The sequence below is a fragment of the Hetaerina americana genome, unplaced genomic scaffold (assembly GCF_022747635.1).
Source record: "Hetaerina americana unplaced genomic scaffold, ioHetAmer1.1.p SCAF_10, whole genome shotgun sequence".
NCBI lineage: Eukaryota > Metazoa > Arthropoda > Insecta > Odonata > Calopterygidae > Hetaerina > Hetaerina americana.
Genome location: NW_027286070.1, coordinates 25,622,342 through 25,649,889, shown reverse-complemented (window position 1 = coordinate 25,649,889; position 27,548 = coordinate 25,622,342). Strand labels below are relative to the sequence as shown.

Genomic DNA, 27,548 nt, shown 5'->3' with positions numbered 1-27,548 from the left:
TGAGACAATCAACGCAATTGCAAGTGAAATGACAATCACAGCCTTTGGGGGTTCTATGAGGCATTGCTAATAGGCAACCTTCACATGCATCAAGAACAATGTTAATTGGTTGTGATTGACCCATAGCCATCGATTGACAATCATTAGGGTCAATTAATTCTTTGTCTTCTGCCCACCCTCAGCAAATACCTCTGTGAACCTCCCCTATGTCCACATCTTAAAATCTCAAATAATGATGGATGGCCTATAGTAGGCACAATCTACTTTTCAAAACCATTAAAAATCTGCAGCACCTAAACCCATCTCGGAAACCATCAAATGGACATCTCTCGACTGAATACATATCAGAGAATTCTTATTTAAGAGGAGGAACAACAATCATTTGTATAAAAAGACTCACTCATGGAGAATCCAAAACAAAACAATAATAAAAAATCAACAAACTATTACAGAGGGACTATATCTTAAAACTCCTTTCAATTGGTAGGTAAGCGATGCCAGTCAAAATACTTTGATGAACAAGACGTATACAAGCAATCCCTGCCTTCCCTTCCTCTTCCACAAGAGCAAACACTTCTGGATGTGAGGTTAACAACCCTTCCACACCTAGTCTCCTCCTGAATAAAATCTCTCCAAACGAGAGTTTGTTCATTCCGTGCATTGTTCCTTCTTTCCACAATATAAATGGGCAATATTTAGGGGGCCTCGCTAGGCATTGGGGGGCGGGAGGGTTAGCAGTCCTGCAGCGGGAAGATAACTTCCCGCGACACTCACGCGCACACGTTCTGCTCATAAACCCTTCCCTTACGGCGCTGGGCCGCCCCTCCCAAAGAGTCACTTGAATCCGAACCATTCCATGACCTCCGGGCGCAGTTTGCCAAGGTCCATAGCCACTTCTGCGGCTGCCTCCTGCCACGGAGGCCCCCTTCCCTAGTTGTTCTGACCCCCTTGCCCCTGCTGAGCCGCGGCGGCGGCGGCGGCCGCAGCCGCCACAGCCGCCGCCGGCGACGTAGAGGAAAGATGGTGGTGGTGAGCACCCAGGGAGAAGCCTCCGCCGTTACCTCCGTGGTGTGCCTGGTGCGCGTGGTGCGCATGGTGGTGGTGCAATCGCAGAGCCTGTTCCAGCCTCTGCTCCTGAAGTCTCAGGGCCTCCCCCAGCTGCTCTGCCGCGGCTGCCGCCACCGAGGACGGCGAGCTGCCCCCACCGGCTCCTCCTCCTCCGCCGTGGCCACCTCCGTTGTTCATCCGCGACTCCGCCGCCGCCTGGCTAACGGCCAGCCTCAGGGCCGCCTCCGCCTGCGACCGCAGCAGGGCCTCCGCCTGCATCCTCATGGCAGCCGCCTCTGAGGCCCCAGTGCCCGGTGGGGACGAATCCATGCGTAGGGCTGCCTCCCCACCTCCCATGCGCATTGACAATGGAGAACACACCCCGCCGCCTCCACCGTGGTCACCACCGTGGTGCCCGTGGTGGTTGTGGTGAGCATGGTGCGGGAGACCGTTAGTACCTCCGCCACCGGCGCCGCTCTCCGAAGGAGTCATCTTGAGGTCTGTGGGGGACGGGTTATTGTTGTTGTTGTGTGGATTGGATGGGGAGAGGGAGGCCGCATGAGCCGCCGCGGCCACGGCGGCCGAAGATGCTGGCGAGGGTGCAGGAGAGGGCGCCCCGGAGGACGTGCCTCCACTGCCCCCGGCGGGGGTGCTGGACGCGCTGGACGATGCCTGTTGGGCGGCCGCGGCCGCTGCCGCCGCGGCGGCTACAAGGAGGTTCTCGCGTTCGCGGCGCTCGGCTGCAGCGCGGCTCAGCACATACTGCGCGGCGAACTGATGTTTCGGGTCCATACGCATGTGCTCCATATGGTTAAGGAGACCTGAGAAGGATAAAAATTTGACCGTGGTTACTCAGAGCAATGAACTTTCCCGATAAGATAATACAACGGAAAAACTGATCAATATTTTCTTTTATTTTATATCAATATTCGCATTAGTTTTCCTGGGTAAATTTTGAGCAAAATATAGTAATCCTGCTCCTAATCCCAAAATTTTGTTTTCTGCTAATTTCCGCTGCATTAATAGACCACATGAAGTACATCACTAAACGGTTACTTCGGGCTGTGTTGAGGATTCTTAAGTAGTCCTCAGTGTAGTCAGTTTTAAATAAGTATCTGATGACAGACGCCAGTTTGATCCTCACCGGTGAAATGAACAAAAAGAGATTTTCTGTAATTTTAACGGAATTTTCATTGATCGTGCCATTTAATACATTTACCAGAGCGGTTGAAACAGTAATTATGAAACCAGTTATTATTTCATAGACGCTTACAGCTACGTATCTCGTATTAACTAAGCTGACGTAAATGAATGAGAACCCATAGGTGCTATAAATATTTTCAACGTACATTTCTCTAACTAACGACTACAGTTATTTAGAATGAATGTAGTTTTATTAAGAGATCCTATAGAAGTTTTATATTAACTGAAGAAGAAAGTGTGATACCTAAGGTGATTGGAGAACACAGGAAGCACTATATAAATAGAATGAAAGCAATTGCCTACAATAAGTAAAATAAGAGTAAATACTGAATAAACTTTTGACAAAAAGTGTAACATTCTTTTTCAGTATTATACCACTGGTTTTAACGTATTTTATGAAGTACATTTTAAAAAGGCTGTTTTCAAGCAATAATTTATTAAACAGAAATAACCCTTGTAAAACTTGTAATTTCATCTTACTTGTAAGGATATCCGTAAATTTTATATTCATTAAAATCAGTATATTTTGTAGATATAAACGATTTACGAACGAAAAGTACAGCATAATTCTCCGGGTGACACTTCTATGGCAAGTGGGAAGAAAAGTATTTTTTCACTAGAAAAAAGTGAAATTAAAACATATAATGCAATAGTTTACTAAAATCACTTGGAATAACTGAATCGTGAAAAAAATAACCTAGTCTGAAACCTCAATCACTATTGACATATATGACCTTGATATTTGAATTGGCTTCGGGCTGAATTCATCTGTTAATATTCGTAGAATACATTGGAGTACTAATGCGCCCAGAGAGAGAGAGAGAGAGAGAGAGGGATTTGAGTATGATTTGGCCAAATGTCTTAGCAAACGGGCATTGAAGTCACTCCAAATAGCTAGGTAGAATTTCTTTCATTTATTAACGTACTCGCGTAGCGATACACTGTTTAGCTCTGGGTTCGACGAATATGGCGATTTGGATCTATAACGAGCTTCCTAGAATATAAAAATAGATGCAAGATTTTCATTTGAAGAATATATCATGAAGATTGCGTATTATAAAAGTTGGCGAAGGATAAATTCACAGATTTGGTTATTTTACCTAATCATAATTAAAGGAAGACACCATAAATATATAATACTGAGGAGGAAGGTTAATTTGGACTGAAGTGCCTATGTAAAACCAACGAAATAAAATCTCGTCTGAATGCTGTTTCTCTTATCAAAAATACTCAAATTCATTGAAAATATTTTATCTACATTGTGTATCTTTTAAAGAAAATGGTATATTTGGGGGAGGGCAAACGGGTTTGGGATTAAGCGTATAGCCTCCAACAGATTTGGAAAAGTAAACTAAAGGAAGTAAAATCGCTTGAAACTTAGCGAATTCCACCATTAAACCTTTTCTTTCACGGCCCAGTCTTCGACATGTTACATATCCATCTTTAGGCATCGACCCATTATTAAAACGTGGGCCATACAATAAAAGTTTTAATTGCGAAATTGCCTAAGTTTTCCTTTTTACTCACTTTGAAGACATTACAGCAACAATCGAGAAACATTGAATTTGACGGATATAAACGCCAGTCCACAAACTTTAAAATTCATTCAGGCATAAAATTGTCTCATTATCCTAAAATATCCCGAATTAATACATTTGGATCTTCAAATGTTAATAAAAAATTTACAAAAACATTTTATAACGCAACCGTTACCGTTCATTTACCTCATTGTGCAATAAACCACTGCAGGAATAAGTACAATGACACTGAATATTGCGGGAATTACAAATCATTTTACTTATTTCTGGGAAAAATTGGGAAAAAAGCTGGTCTTAATTAAATGGTGATCTCAGCTTCAAAACTAAAACATGCCTTACCATGGAGCAGACAACAGTTTAATCCACCTCACTTTCGTTCTTAACATAGATGACGGTAAATGAATCATAAATCTCTAGGATGGTACCACCACCAACACTAATACCCTTTTCTGGTAAAATTGGAATATTACATATTTCGGTTCCTTAAAGCCATTATTTCAACAATCATTTGCGAACACCGTGCATGCTGGTTTCTTAGGATTTTGTCAAAAGAGAGTAGAATTGGAGAGGGGTGTTGATGTCAAAGCTGCGGAACCGCGGGCCAATTTTTTTCCTCTTCGCGGTGCTTTGGTCGTGCCACTCACCGGATTCGTGCGTGAAGACTGCTTGGCACACGCTGCAAGGCCACATGCGCAGTGAGGACGAGAGCTGGGCCGTCTCCGGATGACAAGCCAAGTGCTTCCTCAGGGATCCCTCGTTGACGTAATGCTTCCCACACACCGGACAAGGGTGGTTGGCTGTGCGCCTCTTGGCGGCCAGGTACGAACCCGGGTCCGCGAGCCCACCCCCCAGACCTCCAAGCCCACCCCCGAGACCTCCACCCAGGCTCCCAGCCAGACCCCCGCCTCCTAGGCCCCCGCCGAGCCCACCACCCAGTCCCCCACCCAGGCCTCCGCCCACGCCGCCCCCACCCACGCCCCCGCCCAAACCGCTGCCCACCACTCCACCCCCCGCGTTCCCGCTTACGCCGCCTCCGCCGACCCCGCCCCCGACGCTCCCGCCCCCGGTCCCCGACCCCGGTGTGTTCCCGCCACCCCCGCTGCCCCCATTCCCCAAGCCCCCGCTCCCAAGTCCCCCGCTCCCCAAGCCCCCGCTACCCACCCCAGCTCCACCCCCCACGGCACCATTGCCGACCCCACCCCCGACGCCCCCGCCACCACTGCCCCCGTTGGCCCCCACTCCGCCCCCACCTCCTCCTCCACTGCCTCCACCTCCTCCTCCGCCTCCTCCTCCTCCACCACCACCTCCTCCTCCTCCTCCGCCGCCGCCTCCTCCTCCGGCTCCTCCCACGTTGGCGACTCCGAAGGACGAGGGTGCGGCGAGCGATAGCGCCCCCGAGGCGGCGGCTGCGGCTGCCGCGGCGGCCGCGGCTGCGAGCGACGCGGGCGACGAGGACGCGTGTGCGGCGGGAACAGGAGGGAAGAAGGGGAGAGGGCAAGGTCAACGCGAGAAGTTGTTACGAGAAGGGAAGAAGAGGGCACGCCCGGGTTCTCCGGGCAGCATGCGAACCGGGAGATGGGAGGGGACGGCATTCATGCCTTGCAAAAGATTGCCCAAACAATGGCTTTTGACGCGGTTGAAATCGCTGTTTCCACGACAAACCTTTACCTATTCGCTTTCCTATCCGATACTTCTAACCCTTGAGGCAAAAGACGTTTGCAGGGTTGCTTACCGGCATTTAAAATTATTATTTTAGATACACACTAAACATAAATCTTAATCAACGCTGAGTTAATACCTACCTACATTGTTGTCTGTCAATTTAAAAACATGTTATTACAATTAAGAAAACCACATAATAAAACATAAACACTATATATGTATATATATATTTGTATATAAATCGTAATAATAATTTTATGTAGAGGGCTGGGTAACGATATCTGTGAAATTTGCGTTTCTCCCGATTCTTTGGAGGGATCACAAATTATAAGGTTTTTGGGAAGACATCCTCAAAGAAAAATCTACAAGGACATTATCTTATCATAAAAAATAATTAAGTATGGACATACAATTAATGGGTTGATACCGTCTACACGTGGGGTTTCTCAAATCAGGAACCAACATTTTGTACATTGGATAAGAGGTACCACAGTCCAAATAGTATTAATCTATATCATAAAAGTTAAACGGAAGACTTCAAGATATATCAGGTGATGTGATCATGTTTTTATCAAAGGTAAGAAGGTAGTCTCCGAAACCAATCCAAAATCAAATAAAAGAAGCAATCGCGTTGGCTTCTGGCTCTTCTAGGTAAACCATTATTTACATTTGAAGTTATCTAGTGCGCTACGGGATACCAGTAAGGAAAAAAATGGTCAACGAAAGAAGAATTTCTGTATTTTCCAAGGTCTATTTACCGTTCTATTGGAGACGAGATACCAATCAGCTGACTAATGTTCAGACTTTTCTATAGGCCTTATCCTAAGAATTACTACCGCAAATGTACATTCTCCCTAATGAGCTTTCAATACGAAGAAGATATTTCAATTTTAAATACCTTTATTTATTAAACAGAGTATAAATATTCACTTTATTATTTAACTGAGCAGGAATATTCAGCTTAGCATTCAGGATATTATAGAAGAGTTGACCTCGAGTTTGTGACATTATAAATTTGAATGAATCTACTTAAATGAGTACTTCAAGCTTTAACATGACGAGATAATTTAAATTAACATTCCATTGTCAAATTACTTAAAGCGTATTTTGGATAATATTGCTTTTATCAACCTGTCCAAGGTGTGCATTTGTTTGATAACTGATTGCGGTGAAAATAGTTTATATCCGCTTTCACTACGACCTTAAGGGTGTTAGTTGCTGTATATATATATTTCCCCATTATGGATATTAAAAAAACAGACTGATTTGTATAGAAGTATTTGAATGTAATTTCTACTTGGATATAAAAGGATATTCAAAATCCTTGAGCCTAATGGCAGCAAGGCTAAGTCACAAAATTTTAATTGAATTCAAACGAATTTTAATTTGAGAATTAATTAACGCTCTACATGGGCCAAGTTTCTTGTACCGCTGTTCTGAGTCAAGGCGGAAAGTTCAAACTTCATCCATTTTCAAATGTTTTATCCAAATATTCCAATAAAGCCCATTGTATTGTATCATGAAGTCAACAACCCCTCCCCCCCGAACGTCAGCTGCTAATTCGAAAATACAGCATTTTCCATGGTTAAAATGGTCACCATAGTTGTCATGACAACTAGCTTTCACACTTTTTCAAGGGGTGTCCATGTGTTACGCAATTTACAAAGAGGAGGTCACTGAGTGAAAGAGGAGTGGTCACCAAGAGAAAAGGCGTGACTTAGGGGAGACATGGGCTTCAGAAAGTTCAACATCACGCGCGTAAATACGTCGAATTTTGCGCGACAGTAAATACTGCAGCACAACATACTCGCTCAGCTGGCAATGCTGAGTCAAAAGTCCGAAACTTTTTAGTGGAAGGAAAGCACAAGTGTGACGTTTAAAGGGGAAAGGAGGGGTGTAAGAAACTCAAATGATATTGTAACAAAGGTAAAATAAATTGTGAAATGTGAAATAGACAGCTCTCTAGTTCATTTCAATCGATCGAGTTGATTGGTCCTCTTTTCTTGCATAAGAACCGGCCCTGAGACAAATAATTTCACTCTCAAGTCCACGGCCCGTTTCCAGGGGCTGTGGGACTCGGGCAGCTAAAGGAGCTAAGACGGTGAGGGTTTTTCAACAGGGGGAGGTGGTTGGCTGGCCGTAGGCGCAGAGGAACTCAACTCACTGATGGACCCGGCCGTGGAGCAGGGTGGTCCTACTGGATCCTTGTGGGCATGCTTCATGTGCTCCATTAGCGCCTCCCCGCCGAGGAACATCTTGTGGCAGAGCGGGCAGGAAGTTGCGTTCGGGCCGCCGATGAGGGCGGCATGTTGCTGGAAGACAGGAAGACGGAGCTGAATCTCCTGTGGGGGGTCGGGGGGGGGGTTTGGGTTGATAGGATACGGGGTTGCGGGGGCGGGAGGTGGGTTAGGGGTCGACGGGAAATTTGGGGTTGAGGGTGGAGGAGATATTCAGGGGGTCGCGAGAGAACCATAGGGGTTTGGAAGTGTCCCCGCGGCCCATTGAGGGTTTCAAAGGTGCATCCAACGCGCCGGCAGAACGGCACGTTTGGGTACGGATGTTTTTTTTCAGGTGGCAGGTTGAAAGGTTTTAGGTTTGCCGGGGTGCGGGTATTAGGGCAAGAGGATTTTGGTTTCGTCAGGATTTTTAGGATACGGTTCGGATTTTTTTTTTTAAGGTTGGGGAGATTTAGGAAAATTTTGGGAATCAGGTTCCATATTTTTTTTTTGAGGGGTTGAGGATTATTTAAGGTTCCGAGGTTGAGCGTTAGGATGATTCATTTTCGGGTTCGGGTTCATGTTTTTCGGTGATTTTGTTGAAGGTGCGGGTTTTAGGGTTAAAAGGGGATATTTCAGGGTATTTTGGGAAAAGGTGAGCGGGTGGGGGAGGGGGAGAAAGAAGAGTGTGAGCCCTTGCTACTCTTCAACCCGTTTTTATTCCATCCACATTCAAACAAAAAGAGACACGCCATTTAAAAAACCAACGCGGGGCATGCAAGAGCCTTGGATGATTGATTTTATTTTTTTCTTATCCCCCCCCCCATCTACCCACCCGCACGCTATCACTCTCTCCCTCGCGACAATTCGGCATGCATCTCCCGGCCTCCGTCCCCCCACGAGGCGCCGTGGGGGTCGTGGCCTCCCCCTTGGCAAGAGGGAGGGAAAGGGGCATTTGACAGGAATATTCTCGAGTATCCCCCGTCTCCCCCCTCCCTACACCCTCCGGCGAAAGAGTGCGCAGCCCATTTATGGAAAGTGATGGAATGGACCGGCAAAGTTCACGGTCCAGTGTGTTTTACCCGTCTCTTGAAAAAGTGATTGGAAAAACGTTCATTGATCACCCAAGCAGAGAAAAGCTTTACGAATTTTCCAGGCAAAGAGAGAGACAAGCATTATATGTTAAAAAGAGGCAAGCAATGCGCTGCATAGGGCGGCGTTTGAGGGGTTTCTGGGTGCGAGTAGTCCACTATTATTTGACGTTGTTTGCGTCTGATATGAGGTATTGGTAGAAATTTGGGTAAGGAGGCAGGATGATCCCGAATTGGGATTTCAGGGAGTTTGGCCTGCACACAAAAAAAAACAAGAATATACGCAAATAAAATTATCAAGTCCTCTTCGCTGCTAGGAACCCCTCATCCGACACCTTGGAACTATATCTATTCACAGCATGCAATACAATGTAATGTTTATTACAAGTACCCATAAAAATGGAGGCAAAAGGTCACAATTAATAATTTCAATTCATTTACTTACGTATTTGTGAAAGTTTCTAAAATTAATGTTAAATTTTGGAAAAAATATTATACTTCCGAGAGAAATTTCAAAAATTTCTCAAGCCGCCATTACCTAAACCTATTAAAGAGTAACAGCATCAAAATGCATATTAACCAAGCAACACATAGCCAATGCAAGAACAATAAAAGCATGCAAATCTACAGCTATGAGAATACATGACTTTATTGGTTAAGGTTATAACGTGCACAAAGAAGGAGAGTCAGACGGCCATGCTACCTCAATTTATGAGCAACGAAGGGTTAAGTCTTTTATATCAAGATAACATAGCCGTCGTTTATAACAAGAAGGTATCATGCTCCGGAATTAGGCCACATCATTTAGACAATGTAATAAATAGTTTACCGAGTGATTGAAATAATTTTTCCTAAAGTGATTCGAAAGCGTTACACATTTCATCATATTTATCAGTTCACTTTAAAAATTGAAAATTAGGACTAAAACGAAATGCGCCAATAGATTAATATTTTTTACGATTATCTAAGTTTGTTTTACCTGCTGAGATATTTATTGCTTGGAATTTTTGCAGCACCGAATTGATTGTAAATCACTGCCAATTTGGAAACAAAAAGATTCCTTTCTAAAATTATTTTTTATTATTGTGGCACTGGAAAATAGTCTGGACTAATAAACTTTGCGTGCGCTTGGAACGTATCAGTCTCTAAATAAAGGAAAAAGTCAGCGTTGTGGCCATTTGATGTCTATTTGAATGATTTTATTAAAATAAATATATATTTCAGAGCGTGCAAAAATTTCAGGGTGTTAAAATCATCCGCCTTGACCGGGATCCCGATCAAGGCGAATGATTTTTACACTCTGAAATTGCTGCATTGAAATGCACATTAGCGGATGACTCCGTTAAAAGTTACTGTTGCGGCATCTTCCGCAGTTTCTTTGGAATATTATAAGATAAATAAGAAATAAGCATCTCGTATGACTTCTGGAAAATTGCAAACATTTAATTCTTAAGGGAAAATATTTTCTCTCATATTGTTTCTTTTCAAGCTTTGCATGCTACAATTATCACTTTTTCTTTCCTCACTCAGGAGATTTCTGAGCGTATTTAATTGATGTTTGCTTCGTCTTAACCTCATCGCGGTATTTTAATAGACAGAGAAAGTATTTCAAAGAAATTACTATCAATTTTATCTGTACATATTCACACAAACTTTAATGTAGTTTTTCCTTTGCATTGCAAACGTTCCAAGCCACTTGATAGGATGTTAAATAAAGCAATATGATTGTGAGCACAGACAAAATTATTGCAAGAAGATATACCACCACCTTCTCTACATAATATAAGCACAAGACCAAAACGTAATCAAGAATTTAAGGAGGAAATAGCATTTGAATAATTATGTCATGTGAATGATAGTGGAAAATGTAATTGGAAAAAAAACTGTGGATATAGCATGAATGCGTCAGCTTATGTTCATAGAGCACGAAGTTCAAGGAGACAATTTACAAACATGAAACCATTTCATTTCAAGGGCTAATGTGATTCAACATTTTCTAAATATTTTCGCGAGATGAATTTAAGATCATCAGGTGGAAAAAATGAGAACAAAAAAAGTCCTCTCTTGGAATGAAACATACTTGATGCATAAATTTTTCCGCGATTTGATGTGCATGAGCAGGAATAATTACTACCCGCTTTGGAAGGTAAGCCAACAGAAGTAAAGTTACATCATGTTTATCCCGAGAAAAATTCCACTGTGAGATAACTTACAGAGAATTATTTAATACGGTATCATTTCCTCCTCGTTTAAAACGAAAAATAAAGGCATTTCCGTGAAAATAAAATGTGATCACACACTTACATCAAGAGAATAATAATACTAATGGGATTGACGAATGAGCAAGGGAAGGTTAAAGGGGGTTACTTCAGAGCATCACACCATTCTGGTCCATCCGTAATACCTACTTGAATGAACAATCTAGGATGTGCCGGCGCTAAATACCTATCATTGAAGAGAAAACGTTCAGCACAAGGGACTGTGGCCCTAAAGTGATAATCACTTGTAAACCATCCGCATAGCGCTGACTCTTTATATTTCGACGAAAATGAATAGAAAATTGGAACTAAACCGGTCGTTTAGGTGTTCAATATGTCTAATATCGCTCACAAAACTTTTATATCCATACCGTTCAGGTGGACTAAAATTGATTATTTTCACGAAGCAATTTTCAAGGATCAACATTGAAATTCAAGTTCTCGTGTACCGTATGTTTCCGCACTATGCTTCACAACTTTCCTGGCCGACACACAATTAAACCTGAGGAGATGGTAGAAATAATAGACAACAGCAATGAAGAGAAAAAATAAGGGCATTCCTATATTTCATTCCTACTTCCATTGTCAATTCAACTATAGGACTGATTACTTTGCGCGCGCCTTCTTTAAAGTAATTTTAATATGCAGCTAATGATTGTATGATATTTATTTCTATTGAGCAATAACACTTTCTACTGCCGGTGTAGTTATTAAAGGAGGAAAATATTATCATAAACGCCTAACACATGAAACCAAGTTCTTAATCCTGTATTCATTCACAGTACTAAAACGGTAGATTATTTCAACAGGGATGTTTAACGTTTTTTTTACGTTTAACGGGGTAATGACCTTTATCTTTACATGAATGAAATAAATTTCGATAAACTTCGTGGTGAAAGTGTTTCATTTAAAAAAAATCGCGCTTCCTTGGGGGCAATGTAGAGAAAAAAAGGGGAATATAATCCCCAAACCCATTAGCATCCACTCGATCATTAGATGATGGTTACTCAAATATTGGTAGCATAAAAAATTAACCTACAATGATGGTAAGAATGGATTTCAGATTAATTCTCAGTGTAACAAGAAAGAGAAATGCCGTGAATAGAACGTTAGCATTTCCCACGGAAAAAAAAGTACTCGAGGAAGTTGGATATGCTTCCGGAACGGAAGGAGCACAGCATTTCCAAAGTGAGAGTGACTAATTCAACAGAAACTAAAACGGATTCCATATTCCTTCGCCTTTAATTGTCCGAAATCGTCGCACTACCCAAGCTAATTATTTATTACCCCTTAAAAGGACACAACTTTTGCCCTTAAAACCACCCCCTACCCTGGCCCTTCATCGCTCCACACCTCTCCGCGTCTCAAGGGCGCACTCCGATCCGCACACCCTTGCATTTCCACCCCTCAATCAATTATTCAGCGGAGGTGTTCGGGGGATGGAAGGAGAGGGGGACCGGGGAGGCAGAGACACCTGACAGCGAGGGAAGGAATGAAAGGCAAAGGAACGAGGGACTTGACCATAAACTGTGGGTCTCTGAGCAAAGATTTATGTTCGGTTTTGATACCCAAACGCCCGCTCACCAAAAGTTATAAATTTGAATAAAAAAATGCAGAAGACTCGCTACCATGAGCTAACCTTGGATTTATTTGCTTTATATTACGATACCTATGACCTGATGGTAATCGAGAGATAGATGACTTTCGGGAAAATAGTACGATATTTTACGATACACGACCTTGTAGTTAACGCTGAACATCGTCTTGAAAATAACCATAACTTCTGTCGAGTTTTTAAAAATTACGTGAACTAAATAAGCAAGTAAACTACTGCGTCGCCAAATCAAGGAGGGAAGACTCCGCTATGACAACACAATAATAATTCGACTTTTCCAATGTTAGGGGACATTCCCTGGACCCTGGCTCTGCACGTGCGACCAGACGCAATTCTTTCATACGCCTTCGATCTTTTCGTTTCCTCACGAAGAAAGAATCCCTGTTACACTGGGGTGGCGCGAAAAGAAACAATCCCCATCGATAAGGCGCAGGACCGCTTTCATTTTTATTTCTCCGAGTGGGAGGGAAAACTAAAAAAAAAACTCCAGGGACCGGCGCATGGACGGTGGAGCGGGAGGGAGAGGAGAGAAAGGGAGGGGGGGGGGGGAAAACACCGCCGTCCGCGGAAATGGGAACCGGGGAGGAATGGGGGCGGGTAGGGAGCAGAAGTTAATGCAGGGGCGAGGGGGGATGAGTTGAGGAGGTAGGGCGGGGTGTGTGGGCGTGGATTTTTTCGGTTGGCGGATGTGCAGGGCTAGAGGAGGGCGTGGGGGACGGGGAGACTAAGGAGGGTGGGAAGCGGGGCGGTTCCCTGGGCAGCGGCGGGGCGGAAAAATAAGGGGGACCGGTGGTGGTGTTCGGGGTTGGGGGGGGGGGAGGACGGAAGGAAAAAAATCGTCGGGGATAGGCGGAGGGAGCCGGAAGGGGCGGGGCAGGGAGAGAGTGGGGTGGGGATTGAGGGTTTGGAGGGGGGAGGGGAACGAGGAGAAGGCATTTTTGAGGAAATTTTTCGGAGTCAGCCGGAGAGCCCCAAGTTCCATTTCCTTATCTCGTGACGCCTTCTTCTCTTTGATGCCGGGTTACTAGAGGGGACTAGCCTCCTTATTAGAAAGAATTCTTATTTAATTTATATGAGCGGATTGTTAAATCATATTATATGTTTTCATTGTGTTTTCAATCTATTTTTTCATGTCATCGTTACTGAAATTAGGATATTTAGGGTAGTTCTCTGCAACAGCCCAACCAACCTATGGCCCTAAATGCCCGAAAGGAATATTGTAGCAGAGGAGAGTTTTGAGAAACTTTTACGCCAACTGAAGATTTTAATGATTCTTCGAAGCATTATTGATAGAAAAGATTCATATAAATCTAAAGAGTCGAAAGGGAGGTGGTGTAAAATATGGGGCAATAATCACAGAACGCTAGCCTAAAAATTAAAAAATATGCTGCTATTCAATTGTACTACCCAATTAATATTCTTCGCTGGATCTAGTCTCGTATTATTTTGTCTTTTTTTACAATTTGGCCCGGTTTCCTTACTTTGGCTGCAAATTAACAACCAATATGCTATTCATTCATAATTAGATACCATATATTGTAATTTTAAGCTGTTCTAAATAGAGCAAGGATTAAAACTAAACTAAAGGAATGTTCACTATGTATTAACTCCAAGCATATCATTTCGGAAAGCCGTTGCGGGAAAGAAATAGAGAGAAGAGTATGTATTGGTAACTTAAAACGATTACATGACATTTTGTGGTTTACTCCATTACAATAAGATATGCCTTACAGCTGTGGTGTCTAGCTTTGAAAAATTTCTTTCCATTTAATAATTCTCGAAACACATATTTGTCGCGAAAGTGAGATTTTAGTTTATTTTCCATCCAGCGCTGATTTCAAAAATAAAATGACCAAAGGATTAAACAGAACCGCTCGTAAGAGTCTGATGAGCTCCTAGTTAACGAGAAAAACTTTGATATTCATTCTTATCAATGGTTGATAATACATTTTGCGACTTAACTCCTAACTCAAACTAGCCATTTGACCTGAAAAATTAAGCCACGTCTAAACGAATATAGCATACTACAAAAGCATTTAAAGAAGTCGGTGGTTGTCTTGCAATAATCGCGAGGCGTTCTGGACCCTTGAGGGTGTCAATTACGTGGCTGTCCGCTGGGAAATCGGAGACGGGAGTCCCAATCGGCCCGCGGCACCGTTGCCCCAGGCGTCGCATCCCCTGCGGCGTCACACGCGGAGGCGCTAATGCGTGTGCGGGAGGGCGTGGTATTTTCCGGCCGCACCCATCGATTGGACCGCATCCACGACACCCCGAGTGTCGGTGGTGTGGTGGGAGTAGAGATGGGAGAAAGACGCACTAGCCGTGTTCTGGAGACCGCAGGAGACGCAAACACACGCGCACAGACGTAGCGGTGACAAACTCCTTCTTGCCCTACTCCACCTATCGCCCGCCCCCATCTTATTCTCACGACTCTCCTCGAAAAGAAATTCCCAAATCCCCCCCCCCCCTAAGTTCCCACCTCCTCTCGCCGAGGAACTCGAAGGGGGTGAGTGGAAAAAAATGACGGGACCCCACCTGCACACCCGCTCCTCCCGCACCCTATCTCGTAAACATTATCTCCCCCTACACACACACTCACGCAAAACTGCCCACCCCTTCATTGGAAGGGTAGGGGCGAAGAGGGCGAATGAGGAGGGGGGGATCGCGGGGGTGGCAGGGTAGAAGGGGTGTGGGAGCCCCCTCCGCTCGAGGCACTTAGCGCTGATTTATTTATATGCTCCGAAGGAATCGCAGGATTATGAGACAGGGTGGGGGGGGGGGTGGTTGGAAGGGTTGGGAATGGAGGGGGGAGCGATGGGGTAGGTGGGCAGAGACGGGGAGAGATGGATGACGAGAACATAAATTAAGGGGTGGGGAGGGGTGAGAAGAGGGAGGGGAAGAGAGAAGAGTACACGGGGGAGAATGGCCAAGGAGAGGGAGGTGCGCTTCTTTTCCCTCAATCCAACCCTTTACGATGCCGCTCGCCCTAGCGGGAGTTGTTTCGTGAAAAAACAAGAAAGGTGAGTGGAATGGCGCCCCGTACCTGGGTATGCCTTCTTTAGGCACGTTTGGGAGCCCTAAGACGGTACGAAAGACCGCCCGCTTCAACCTTAAGCGCTTAGCAGCTGCCGAAATCCTATTTCCGATAGTAAACAATGCCATGAAAGTTACTCATGAAGTTTAAACCATGGGAAGTCTTAATATGCATATATTGTTCCTAAATTATTTTGAAACGGTTTTGTTCAGAGGATATCGTGGAGTGAGACAATGATCACGTTTGTATCAAAGAAAATAAAGTAAATAAATAGTCTCAATTGTCTCGAGACACGTGAAAGCAAAGATTAACAAATGCCGTCAACACCTGGTTGAGAAATTTTCTACTAATAAAATTAAATACTTTTTGGCTAGTCGCAGGTCTCTTACTATGTACACTAAGGGTAAAGCAATAACCTCTTCACCTTCACGAGTTATTCTTTGGTAGATTCTTAGAAAATTAAGAACTTGCGTAAAATTAGCTGAGCGTTGTACTACCCTCAGCTTTCAAAATCAAATTGAATCCGTGCCATACATGTGTGAACGTCACTGTTTAACTAAATTGCAGAGTTGGATGAATTTAAGTTGGCACGCGAATCTTTGAATGTATTCGATGTTCTTGGCAACTGAATATTGAATAACTTAGACAAAAATATGTAGTTGTAGCGCGTGAAGTACTAAAGATTAGACTACATTAATGAAATGAAAAAAACGTAACAGTTACTGCACCATTTTTCAAAAACCATGCTGAAGAAAGGGGACGCTTTCAGTAGGTAGCAATTTACTTAACGGCAGCCAAATACCAGTGGGCAATGAATGCCTGCAAACCTTCAATTTTCAACCACCCTTCGCAACGGTCTCCCACCTTTTTTTTTAAGGAAAATTATCGATCGGGCAGAGTGTAGGTAATCGGCAAAATATTTGGCCCAGACACAGATTCAAGGAGCGATGAACATTCGAGCACACCTTTTAGAGATGTGAGGGAGGGGATGGCCGCCGAAAACGGCACGCTCCCACTTTGCCTTATCTCACCCCTTCTCCACCCACGCAACCCTCACGTACGCACGGGGAGGTGAACACACTTCGCCGTGGTGACGGCGGCCGGCCCTAATTTACAGCAAGCCCCTTCTTCCCTCCCTCTCCTTCCTTATCCCCGCAACCAAACACTGTCCCCTCCCCCCAACTCCAAGGAGTCGAAACAAACCCCTCGCTCCACCCCCACGACGGTCCATCGATCTGCATCTTGACGTCTGCAGCTGTGTATTCGGCGAATGGCCCTCACCGCCACACCTCCCCCCACCCTCGCTTCTCAACCGGGATATTATCGGGATTAAGGGGAAGATGAGCGATCTGGGAAGGAACCGTTATTTTTTTATAATGGATTCCTCCGCTCCCCGTTCGCACCCGCCGCCCCAACTCAACCCTGCCCCAGAAGAATGGGGGAAAAAAGGCGAGGAGTAAAGAGGATGGACGGTGGGGAAGGAGGGGGCCGAGATTTTCGCGAACGGAGAGCAATTTGTTCCGACCGCATCCCTCTTCGATCCCGTCCTCGCGGGTATTTTTTGAATTTGAGTTATCGCCTGGGTAATTGGCCCATCATTTTTACGACTCCGGGCACTCTCCGTAGATTTAAAATAAACGACGCCGCAGATATTTAACACCCTTCCCATTTACGTGAGGGACTTGATCGAATATATTTTTTCCGCCCCACCCCATGCGGTGCGGGAAACGGTTAAGAATTGGAGCGGCGTTGTTCAACATCCCATCCCAACGGACAAATAATTAGTCACATCTAATACTTACTGGAAGCCGTTTAACACGCCCATTGAACGTCCAGCGGGAAAGTTTGCGGATTTATCCATAATTTGCGGCTTATGTCTAAGCTTCTTGTGAGTAGAATTTCGCCAATACGTTCCACGGAGAACAAATTTACATATTCCCTCCCTCCACAATCAATCAGGCATGCACCATATTTTTTTTATATTTTCGGTAGGAAAGACCGTATTTTACTGCGAGATTTCCCCCTCTCCTCAGGATTCAGTTTGTCGAATTACATCACAGCACCGCGAGGTGAACTTTGTGAACGGGTAGGTTAGTTCGAAGGGTACCCATCCCATTAGGTATTTCGTACATATTTTCTTTGATATTTTTAATCAAGTCGCGGTTGCTTTAATGTGTAGCATTAAATCTGGAAAACCTCACGGTGAAAGCTGTTGCCAATTAACAATCATTCAAAAGGGGCATATATGTTTGCTGATACGAAGTCCCCGTGCATATATGCAGGGCACCACTCGTCCTCTTCTCTTTTGTTCAGCTGCTGGACCGCAAGGCGGACGCTCAAGTCTACAAACTAGGGAAGGGCACCATCTCCACAAAAGTGCATCCCTTCCGCAAAATGTTTCAGACAGCGCTCAATATCGAAAATGACAATCGGAAAAAAAAGCACGCCGGTGTGATGCTCATTTTTGAGGCACGAGGAGAGGGTGAGGATATGGGAAGAAAGAGGGTGATAAGGGAGGAGGAGGCGGGTTTACTCCCTCCGACCGAGCGCCGGCGGGCCGCCCACGAAGGGAAGAAGATGGGAGGCTGGGGACGGACACACTTCGGCACGTTCGTTCATCCCGCCCCCTTCCCCCCCTCCCCATCGGAGGGGGGAAGGAGGGGGCGGGAACCCGCCGAAGGTGGCGCGTGGGAGGGTCGCGGGGGTGGCGGGATGGGTTGAGGACGTGGAGAGAGTGGGAAAGAGAGTGAGAGTGAGAAAGGTTTCGGGTTGGGTGGGGGAACGGGCCTTACCTTTGACGTGTGCGTGCGTAGGGACGACTCCGTGGCGAAACCCTTTCCGCAGATATTACAGTGAAAAGGTCGGTTCTTGGCACGCTCCACCTGCGCGTCGTGGTTGCGCAGATGCTGTTGCAGATTGGACAGCTGGATGAAGGCCCTGCCGCACTCCGGCAGGTGGCATTTGTAGGGCCGCTCCCCTGCTCGCGGGGGTGAAGGAAGAGAGAGGTCGGAGGTCAGGGCAGAGGTGACGGGGACAGGGCGCGGGGAACAACGGGAAGAGTAGTGGGAGAGAGAAAAAGAGAGAGAAAAACGAGATGAGTAATGGTTTTGCCACCCCGTTGTGGTGGCTCCTGTCCCAGCATCCCAATGGGCTGAGTCGACTGAGACCGAAGTCCGACGGCGGAAGATATAAATACTCCGAGTTGTGACATCACTTCTTCTTAAGCCATCGAATTCAGGGTTTCATATTTCCTGGTCGCGATACAAACAGCGTTTAAAACCTCTATTATGCATGGGAAATAATGCAATCACCTTTTCTTGATCAATATTTTTCTGGATCGAAAAAATGTCCGCAGTCATTCGCGACTTATATCCTTGAAAATTAAAATAGCTCTACAATGGTAATGGAGGCATTTTGTAAATGTAATCAAAATATTTTAGAAAAAAAAATTAAAAAATTCTCTATCTTGATTTAGTTTGTAATATAAATAAATAAATATATCCCCTTACCATCCAAAATGTGATTTTAATACAGGAGCATCATACTAGGGCAAAATTTCGGCACTTAATGGGGAACGGACATCAACAGAACATTCGTACAACCCGAAATCATATGATTTAACCAGTGAACTTTAAAAAATATACATAATAGAAATAGCCATCTTTCGTTTCCTTATGTTTAATAAGCATATATTAAAATATTTAGCATCGACGGAAATATTGAATAGCTGGTGAAGTTGCACCTCTCTCATGGAACAGACACTACAGTCATGAAGGTAGGCAATTGTGGCCGAACAGGTACTAGTTTCCATTTTTGAGCCTATATCATATTCATATAGAGAAATACGATGGCAGGCACATACAGTAAAGTGCCCACTATCGCACAATGCGGCTTTTCCATAAAAGTACATCATCGTAACACTGAAACTATTGGAATTGATTCGAAATATATAAATAAATAAAATTTTTTAAGTACAGAATAATTATAGATACAATTCAGCACGGTTAGAGCAGGAATCGAATTAAAATGAAAAACACTTGAAGTTGTAGCGAAGGAAAGTTTTGGGTTTTCAGTGATTACAAACTGTAATATGAGCATTTTGTATGATGAACAGCAGCCGCAGCAATAACACAACACACACAAAATTTTCATAGAGATTTTTTGGGGTGCAAACAATTTCGCTGGTCAGCTTCGTGTTATATCCACAACTTGCCTGCCTGGGTTCGACTACAGCTGTACAAAGGTATACATAAACTGACACCGTTTGTGACCCATTCCCACAAAAGAGATTGTATTCATGGTATTGAATCATGTCAGACGTCCCTGAACGGGAAAGCAAAGTGCTCAAAAATTTTACACCCTTATTTTTTCATGTGAAGTCATCGTGGGATTGTTTCAACGTGGCTCAAGCAGGCCGCCACTTGCCGCACATTGACCTCCCAGACATTATTCACTGCCAAACCCGCTGGCCAGTCGGTCACGCCGTGACAACTGTACGGTGAGCGGGAGCGTAGTGAATAGGGTGAACCCCCTCGCCCACATTCACCTTGGCTCGGAGGACGGGGGAGACATCTCTCGGCCGGAAGGGGAGGTAATCAAGAAATAAAACGGGGTGATAGAGGGGGAGAGCTTGGGGTTGCGCTATGGGGGGGGGGGACGAGGAAAGCGACGAGGGGCTTACAAATTGGACCGAATCAAGCAGAAGGGCTCAACAGGACTCGTATGAAATTCCAACCAGTGAGGGAGTTCTTTGAATTGAGACATTAGGTCACCTTAAATGGGCAATGGAGCACGAGTTTTTGAAAATGCTTCCCCGGAGGAATAAGACATTAAGCATCATCCGGAATAATTTGGAAACGCTCAGACATTCGGAACATGCATTTACGTACACAAAAATTTGTTCTGCAGCCTCGTTTTGAGTAACGACAGAGAAAATTAGTCCGCCTCGAGGGTATATGAAATTGAGAATACCGTTCATTATTATGAATAAGACAAGATGGAGTCGCATCCATTTGTGCAATCTTTTTTCAAAATTTTGTTTTCGAGAACTATTTAATCAATTCCAAAGCGTATAACACGAAACTTATGCTGTGTTTCATAAACATTCCGAGAACATTCATTTTATGCTAAACAGAACCCGACGTATCAAAGTCTGGATCCAATTGATCCAGAAAATATTTACATGCGGAAAAAAGCAAAGGCCCAATATCTTCCTGAAAACCAGCAGGGTACCAGATGTTATTTTACGTTCCACGTCCAAAAAAAGGCGAGCCTTCACCGCAAGAGTCGATAAACCGGAGGGGGGGGGTCCAATAAAAAAACTCATGGACGATAAAAATTCGCAAAATTAAGGCCGCAATGAAAACAAGATGGCCACCTCGGCGAAGGCCATCAAGAGGTTAAATTACAGGAAACGCGATAAGGCAAAGACGAAAAAGAAGAAAAAAACTCGATATATTCGAACAGAGTGGAAGAGGACGGGGTTCACGGGGAGAACAAAGATATGCTGGCGTTGCGAAAGGCAGGGAAGTGGATTGGAGGGGTCGTGAAAGGGGGGGGATTTCATTCGAATATTAAATTCCTTTTTATCTCCCGAAGTTCATACCCCGTGCCATACTCCCCCCTCATCTTACAGATGTGTGCACTCCAGAATTTAAAATTATGATGAAGCAATGAACTCAGGTCTTAGGGCAAGTGCATCTGAAACGTGGGAGTGCGAAATTAAAACAAATTTAACCAATCATTCCAAGCCGAAAAGGAATTAAATACACCTTTTGTAAAGGTCAAACTAAGGATAGGGAAACGGAACAAAGTTTTCTCCAATATTCCTACGGTAGATACGTGGTTCCTCTGCTCTTTGAAAATCTGGAAATTCTGGAAATTTTCTTGAGCACGCTTCTTCTTTGTAATAGGACACGAAAAAACATCGTGAGCTTTCCTCGATCGAGCATGAATCATCTGGGTGTCGCGTGATGAGAAGAGGGATTTGATGAAGGATAGGGGTTGGAAGGAGCAGAGAAGTCGAACGTGGGAAGCGGGATGAAAAAGACAAGGAACGGAGAGACCGAAATGGGAAATAGTAAGGGGTCGAAGGAAGAGACGGACGGAGAGCGAGAAAAGGAAAAAAATGCGAGGGCCCGCCGAGAAGGGAGAGTAGCACACGGGATGGGCGAGCTTCGCCCGGCGAGGAGGAGGGAGAACATTGAATGGAAAAAAGGAGGAGAAAATCGCATAATAATAAAAGAGTGGTCCTTTTCAAAGCGGGATGAGCGGCCACGCGCCCCAAACGTAAAAAAAGAAATAAAGAACACCCGGGGGGGGAGATGGGCGGCGGGGATGGACGGATGGACCTCACAAACCGGTCCCCCATCCCCCCCCACACCGTACTTCTTTTTTTCCACTCTCGCCTCACCCTCCAAACCTTCTTTTAGGAGCGGCCGGCTTGCATGGGTGTGGCGGAAGGTTTAAGGGAGAGACATGGGGAGGGGGGGAGAGAAGGGAAGAGGGGAAAGGGTATGGGGCACCCTTATAATACATCCCCCTTCCCTCATTTGAATAAATTACCCCCTCGGCCATCTGCGGCTCCCTCTCTCGCGCTGTGGGGCCCACACACCAACACAGCCCAGCGTCCGTCGCCTCCCGTCCCACTCCAACGGACCGGCCAGTTGCACGAGGATGATGTGAGGGGGAAGAGGTAGGAAGGAGGATATGGGGGGGGGGGGAAGGGCTCTTATATGGCCGGCGGAAGATAAGGGAGTCCGAAAAAGAGGGAAGGGAGAGTAGGATAAAAGGTGTTTGGCAAAGGGGGAGGCAAGACACACTATGTCTCTCTTTCTCTTTGCCTCCCCTTCATCCCTCCCGCCATACCGCCACCCCTGCCATCGTCCCACCCTCCCACTCCGTGGCGTTATCTCTCCCTTCCCCTCCCCCCTCCTCAGGCACAGTCTCGCTTGCTTTCCTTTGTCCTCTCAACCTCCTCCTTCCCCCGAACTCGCCTGTAGCATCTCTTTGCGGAATCTTACGTTGTTCTCTCTCTCCCTACCGCGTGGCTCGCTCGAGATAAATGCTGTTGAATTTCTTTGGAAGGATGAAACCGCGGTCGAGGAGGAGCGGGGAAAAAATTGTCGGATGGGAAATAAATGAACGAAGTCCCCCATCTCCTCCCTCCCCCCCCTTCCAACTAATACTCACACTTTGAACGGCGTGCTCCATTCAAAAGGGGGGCGAGGAGAATTTATAATTTCTTTTTACTCCTACAAAGTCGATAATTCCTTTTCCAAATGCCCTACTTTTAATGTAGAACTACGTGGGAGCATGGCAGGACAATATCCCGTAAATGTCTTCTCTCCGTGAGGTATTCAGCCTCGATTGCCTGCTTACATGTAACGAAGACGAAAGTGGTATTGGCTCGCAAGCTTTGATACTAATGTAATTCTTAGGACAACATCGGTAAAGAGAAAGAAACATTTCTATCCTTCATTTCCCTCCACTGATATTTGATGTGAGGTTACGCCAATTCAAGAAGATGCCTACCTGGGTCTCGGACTTGGTTGGTCGAATTTATGCTGCTGTCTTACGCGAACAATGTAAACATTTTCCTTATCCTGACGCTTAAGGGGTGAAAAAAGAATGAAGACAATAGAATGCGAACGAGAATATCAAACAGTTTTCATAAATTGGAATGAAATTCTAGTACTTGCATGATCAAATTTGGTTGTTAAGCCTCTTTTTGACCTATCAATCTAATAAGCTATGTGGTGCAACGAAACTTTACTCAGACGTTCGACGCAACAGAAAACAAAAGATGCCCATCTAATACTTTCGAAATATCCTATTATTCAAGTATAAGTTGAGATATTAGTTGATTTTAATGACCACCCAAATCCTACCTAGTGCCTATAGCCGAGAGAAAATATACTGTCACTTCTTCAAGTCAAACATGCCACAAAGGGCTGGACAAATACGCTTATGATTAAATTCATGTTGAGAAAATGAACTCTTTTGGACCTTTTAATGAACGATACCAATGATTTTTATAACATTTCTAGTTATTCGACTGACTAATTATCTTTCCCTCTATGATTAAAAATAAATATATATCGTGAATTACGGACGTGTGTACTTTTGGTCAGATTCTTTGCCTGCTTACTCAAGACTCAGGTTTCAGTGCCTTAATTTAGACTAAAAGGAACCGGACCGAGCATATACGGTCGACAAGGAAAGGGAGGGAAAAAAGCCTTATCAATGAAATACTTTCCCCTTTTTGAAACAAGCTGTTAAAACTGTGACATAAAGCATGGGTTCTATACTAGCCGCTTATTAACTTTGAATAAAGTGATTAGGAAGATTTATCGCCGATGGGGAAGGGCAAAGATGTGGGGGTAGGAGTGAGAGAGAGAAGGAGCGAGGTGGTGAAAAAGAGGGAGGGGGAGAGGGAGGGAGAGAGAGGTTGAATCTCGAGAGTGGCTTAAGGGGGTGCAGTCTATTAAGGACTCGCTCTCTCCACCCGCCTCTCTCCACCATCTGCTGGTCGGCTTATCAGGTCACGGTGGCGGATGATGTGGGCGGGACGCCACGCCGGCCAGAAGACACAATGGGCGGGTTGGAAATGATGTAAATTGGGAGAATCCATCCTGGGCCACGGCAGTGGATCCTACCCGAGTGCTCCTACGTGCTTGGGAGTGGCTGGATAACCCCGGTGAAAGTTTATAAATGAAGAGATGATTACGAGAGAGACCAAAGGATCAGGTTTTAAAACTTTTATGGGCAACAAGCATGAAGAAATCTTCTGCACACTGAGGGAAACAATGTAATTTTTAGTACCTCTCTCCGATGCACATGAGGCCGCATAAACTGCAATGAGAAAAGGCGTTCTGCTAGCGACTAAAAAAAAATCCTAGCATTCCCAAACCGAGTTTGCAATCCTCGGTGGTGGAATGGTACACAGGGTCGATTTTCCTCCCACATATGCCTTGGATATTTGTGACCGCTCTTGAATATTTTCTTGTTTAAAATTAAATATGGAGCCCAACTTGGATATATTTTGAAAAAATTCAATTTTTAGAACGCAGACGCATGTTCAAAATATTGATTCCTTATTATATTTCAAGTTCACGAATAATTACACGACCTATCGATGAAACCTTGCGTAGATGAAAAGGCTCTAATTTATAGCTCTGATCTGATTTCTAATTTATACGACTTTGTTTGTCTCTATCAAATACACTAAATGGTTAAAACTGCACAGAACCATCATGCCGTCTAACGTCAGCTATTAGCACGTACTAACGCATTCACAGAAAATATCTCGTTACTTGATTCAAATACCTCCCGAGTAAAATTGAATTCATTATCATGAAATACGTGACAGTGAAGAGTACGGCAGAATGCTACGTTTGTTATTTGAGCTTATGTTTAACCTAGTCGTAGAATAATTGCGTAAGTTTTCGTATCAAGTGACCGTCGCTTAGCATATTTCCTCATTTGTTTACGGAAATACGGCAAGCCTGCTAGCGATGAGGAAACGACGAGTCACGCTTTGGGCAAGATGCCACACGAGCTTAATGGGATACAACACATAGGATTTGATTGACGGAAGATATTTGAAAGACGAGAGGAAAGTGAGCCATTATCCAAGACTCCACATCGCTTCACAATCGCCAACAATAGAGACATATTTCATAATATAATTACTGAAATGAAGCGAGGGAAATGAAAAAAAACTCGGAAATTCATGTTCGTATTCATGTAAATACAACAATTATTCCCGGTATGCCTTCCTCTAAAAGACTAAACTGAATAACGATTTTAAAAAATCCACTTCTATTTTCAATATTCATATTTATTTTAATTACCCCTCTTTGAATGACATTCCTTGAACATTATCACCGGTTAATACACCGGAAATGTAAACTGGAAAATCATGAGATAATTTTTTTCTATCTCATTCACTGCTCAAAAGTGAACCATAAGTCGCGATAACCGCAACCATTTTGAAGAAAACCTTCGGATAAATTGTTCAAAAAAATAGAATAAAGTAGAAAGGCAAAGAAACTTTCAGAGCTCCTTTATATTACGAGTATTCATTGTTCCTTCAGGACAAGAAAACTGTTTTGATGAAATAGTTTGAATGAAGAATTGGCAGAAAAAGTGCGACTCCAAACATTAATTTTATAATGGAGAACAGTGGGGCAATTAAAAATGTATGTTGTATTTGTAATGATATTGTAATACGTGTATCGTGTACTCCCCTAGTAATGCGGTTAGCGCGTATAACTGCCATTAATAGTTGCCTTCCTTATTACTATTACTTACATTTAACTAACGTTATTCAATGACGAACAATAGATTTTCTAAAAGAATGATCAACAATCAAGAATCATCACTTTCAAAGAAATGAAACTTTGTCGGCAAGTTTTTTCAACTCTACTAAGCACTTTTACTTCTTCCCGTCTACACTATATACTATTTCATATGTTCTATCATTTAAGAATAATTCTTTATCTTCTCTCCTAGCTCAGGATATTCTACATAATATGTTTCATTCGGCATCCTCGATCCATCATTTAAATGAATTCGGAGCCATTTTCATCTGCACCACTTCAGCTGTTGTGAGTGCTAACTCCGGAGAGGAGAAACTAAAAGTCACCGTTTTCCAAGACGGAAGTGTGATTTGCAATATGATTATTTTTACTCCAGATTAATATCTTTAAAACTGTTATGAGGGATATCCATTGAATGAAATGTGAATATGCAACATGAGAACTCTTTTGCTGGATCAAGAGTTTTCAGAGAGACTTCACGCAAGACCATCACAAAAAATTCTCTCCAAAATAAGAATCGTCGGGTTTAAACAATCGCTGTCGCGGAAAACCCTCAAGAAACCACGATAAATGTCTTCAATTTAAACCAATGATACCCGAGCAAAGCAAAGCACACAATTCACCACAGTAGGTCATTTTCTAGATGAAAGAATGATTTTGTAAACGAAGCATAAAAAAAGGCTCAAGAAGGTTCCACAGATTACACCTTCTTGCCGCTCGCTACCTTTATATCTTCCCATCTCCAAGAACACAAAAGCTCTGGGCAAGACAAGGAGAGGGAGAAAAAAAAACAGCAGCTAGGTGGCAATAAAGAATAACATTTTTATCAGAGGCATCATAAGTTTCCGACTGATAAAAGAGTAAAATACACACTGCGGAAATGAATTTTGGCGCCCGCTGGCATTAAAACGGAGGAAAGCAAAAAATAGCGAGGAGGCGAAGGGTTGGGGGGGGGGGGGGGTGGGAGGGGGGAGCGCGAAAGGGAAAAAAAGCGTAGGAACGAATGGCGAGGAGGAAAAGAATAAAAGAAACAAAAGAAATTCACTCAGCGATGCGCTGCTTCACCCCTTCCCCCCTTTCCCCTACGCCTCTACGCTTCCCTCGGCCATTACTTAGGCTGAAACCGCAAGGTTTGAGGGTTGGGGTGGGGGAGAAAAAAAATCCGGTGTTGCAAGAAGATGTGGTGGCTTAGATGTTACGCGGAGAGAGAGAGGGTTGAGAAGGTGGGGGTGGGCGTGGGAGTAGAGGGAGGGAGAGGGTGAGCTTCTGGAAGACTGTGGCGATAAGAGAGGGGTGGCGAGCGGAGTCGGGCGAGGACGAGGCGAAGAGGTGGGCGTTCGGGGTGTAGTCGAGCGGAGGGGGGAGAGGGGTTCACGGAAGGAGGGAGAGGAGAGGCATTAGAGGGGATGAGTCGGAAATGAGAGTGGTAGCGGGTAGATGAGGCGGGAGGAGGGATGGGAGAGCGTTCGCGGAGGGGATGGGGAGCTGGAGGGGGGCTGGGCCGGAGGGAGAGGGAGGGTGTAGCGAGAGCAGGAGAGGTATTTTGGGGGACACCGCGTTCC

The 27,548-nt window shown here is 44.4% G+C and overlaps 1 protein-coding gene across 1 annotated transcript in view; it reads right to left on the bottom strand.

The window, feature by feature from the left end:
* Positions 1 to 930: 930 nt before the first annotated feature.
* dati (zinc finger protein datilografo) overlaps positions 931 to 27,548 on the bottom strand; it is a 168,816-nt gene continuing 142,198 nt past the window's right edge. The window contains exons 4-9 of the mRNA XM_071598934.1: positions 18,457 to 18,641; positions 10,928 to 10,954; positions 7,649 to 7,792; positions 6,209 to 6,212; positions 4,433 to 4,663; positions 931 to 1,868 (exon numbers count right to left, since the gene is read on the bottom strand). Of these exons, the coding sequence (XP_071455035.1) occupies positions 931 to 1,868; positions 4,433 to 4,663; positions 6,209 to 6,212; positions 7,649 to 7,792; positions 10,928 to 10,954; positions 18,457 to 18,641 (1,529 nt within the window). The remainder of the gene's footprint in view (positions 1,869 to 4,432; positions 4,664 to 6,208; positions 6,213 to 7,648; positions 7,793 to 10,927; positions 10,955 to 18,456; positions 18,642 to 27,548) is intronic.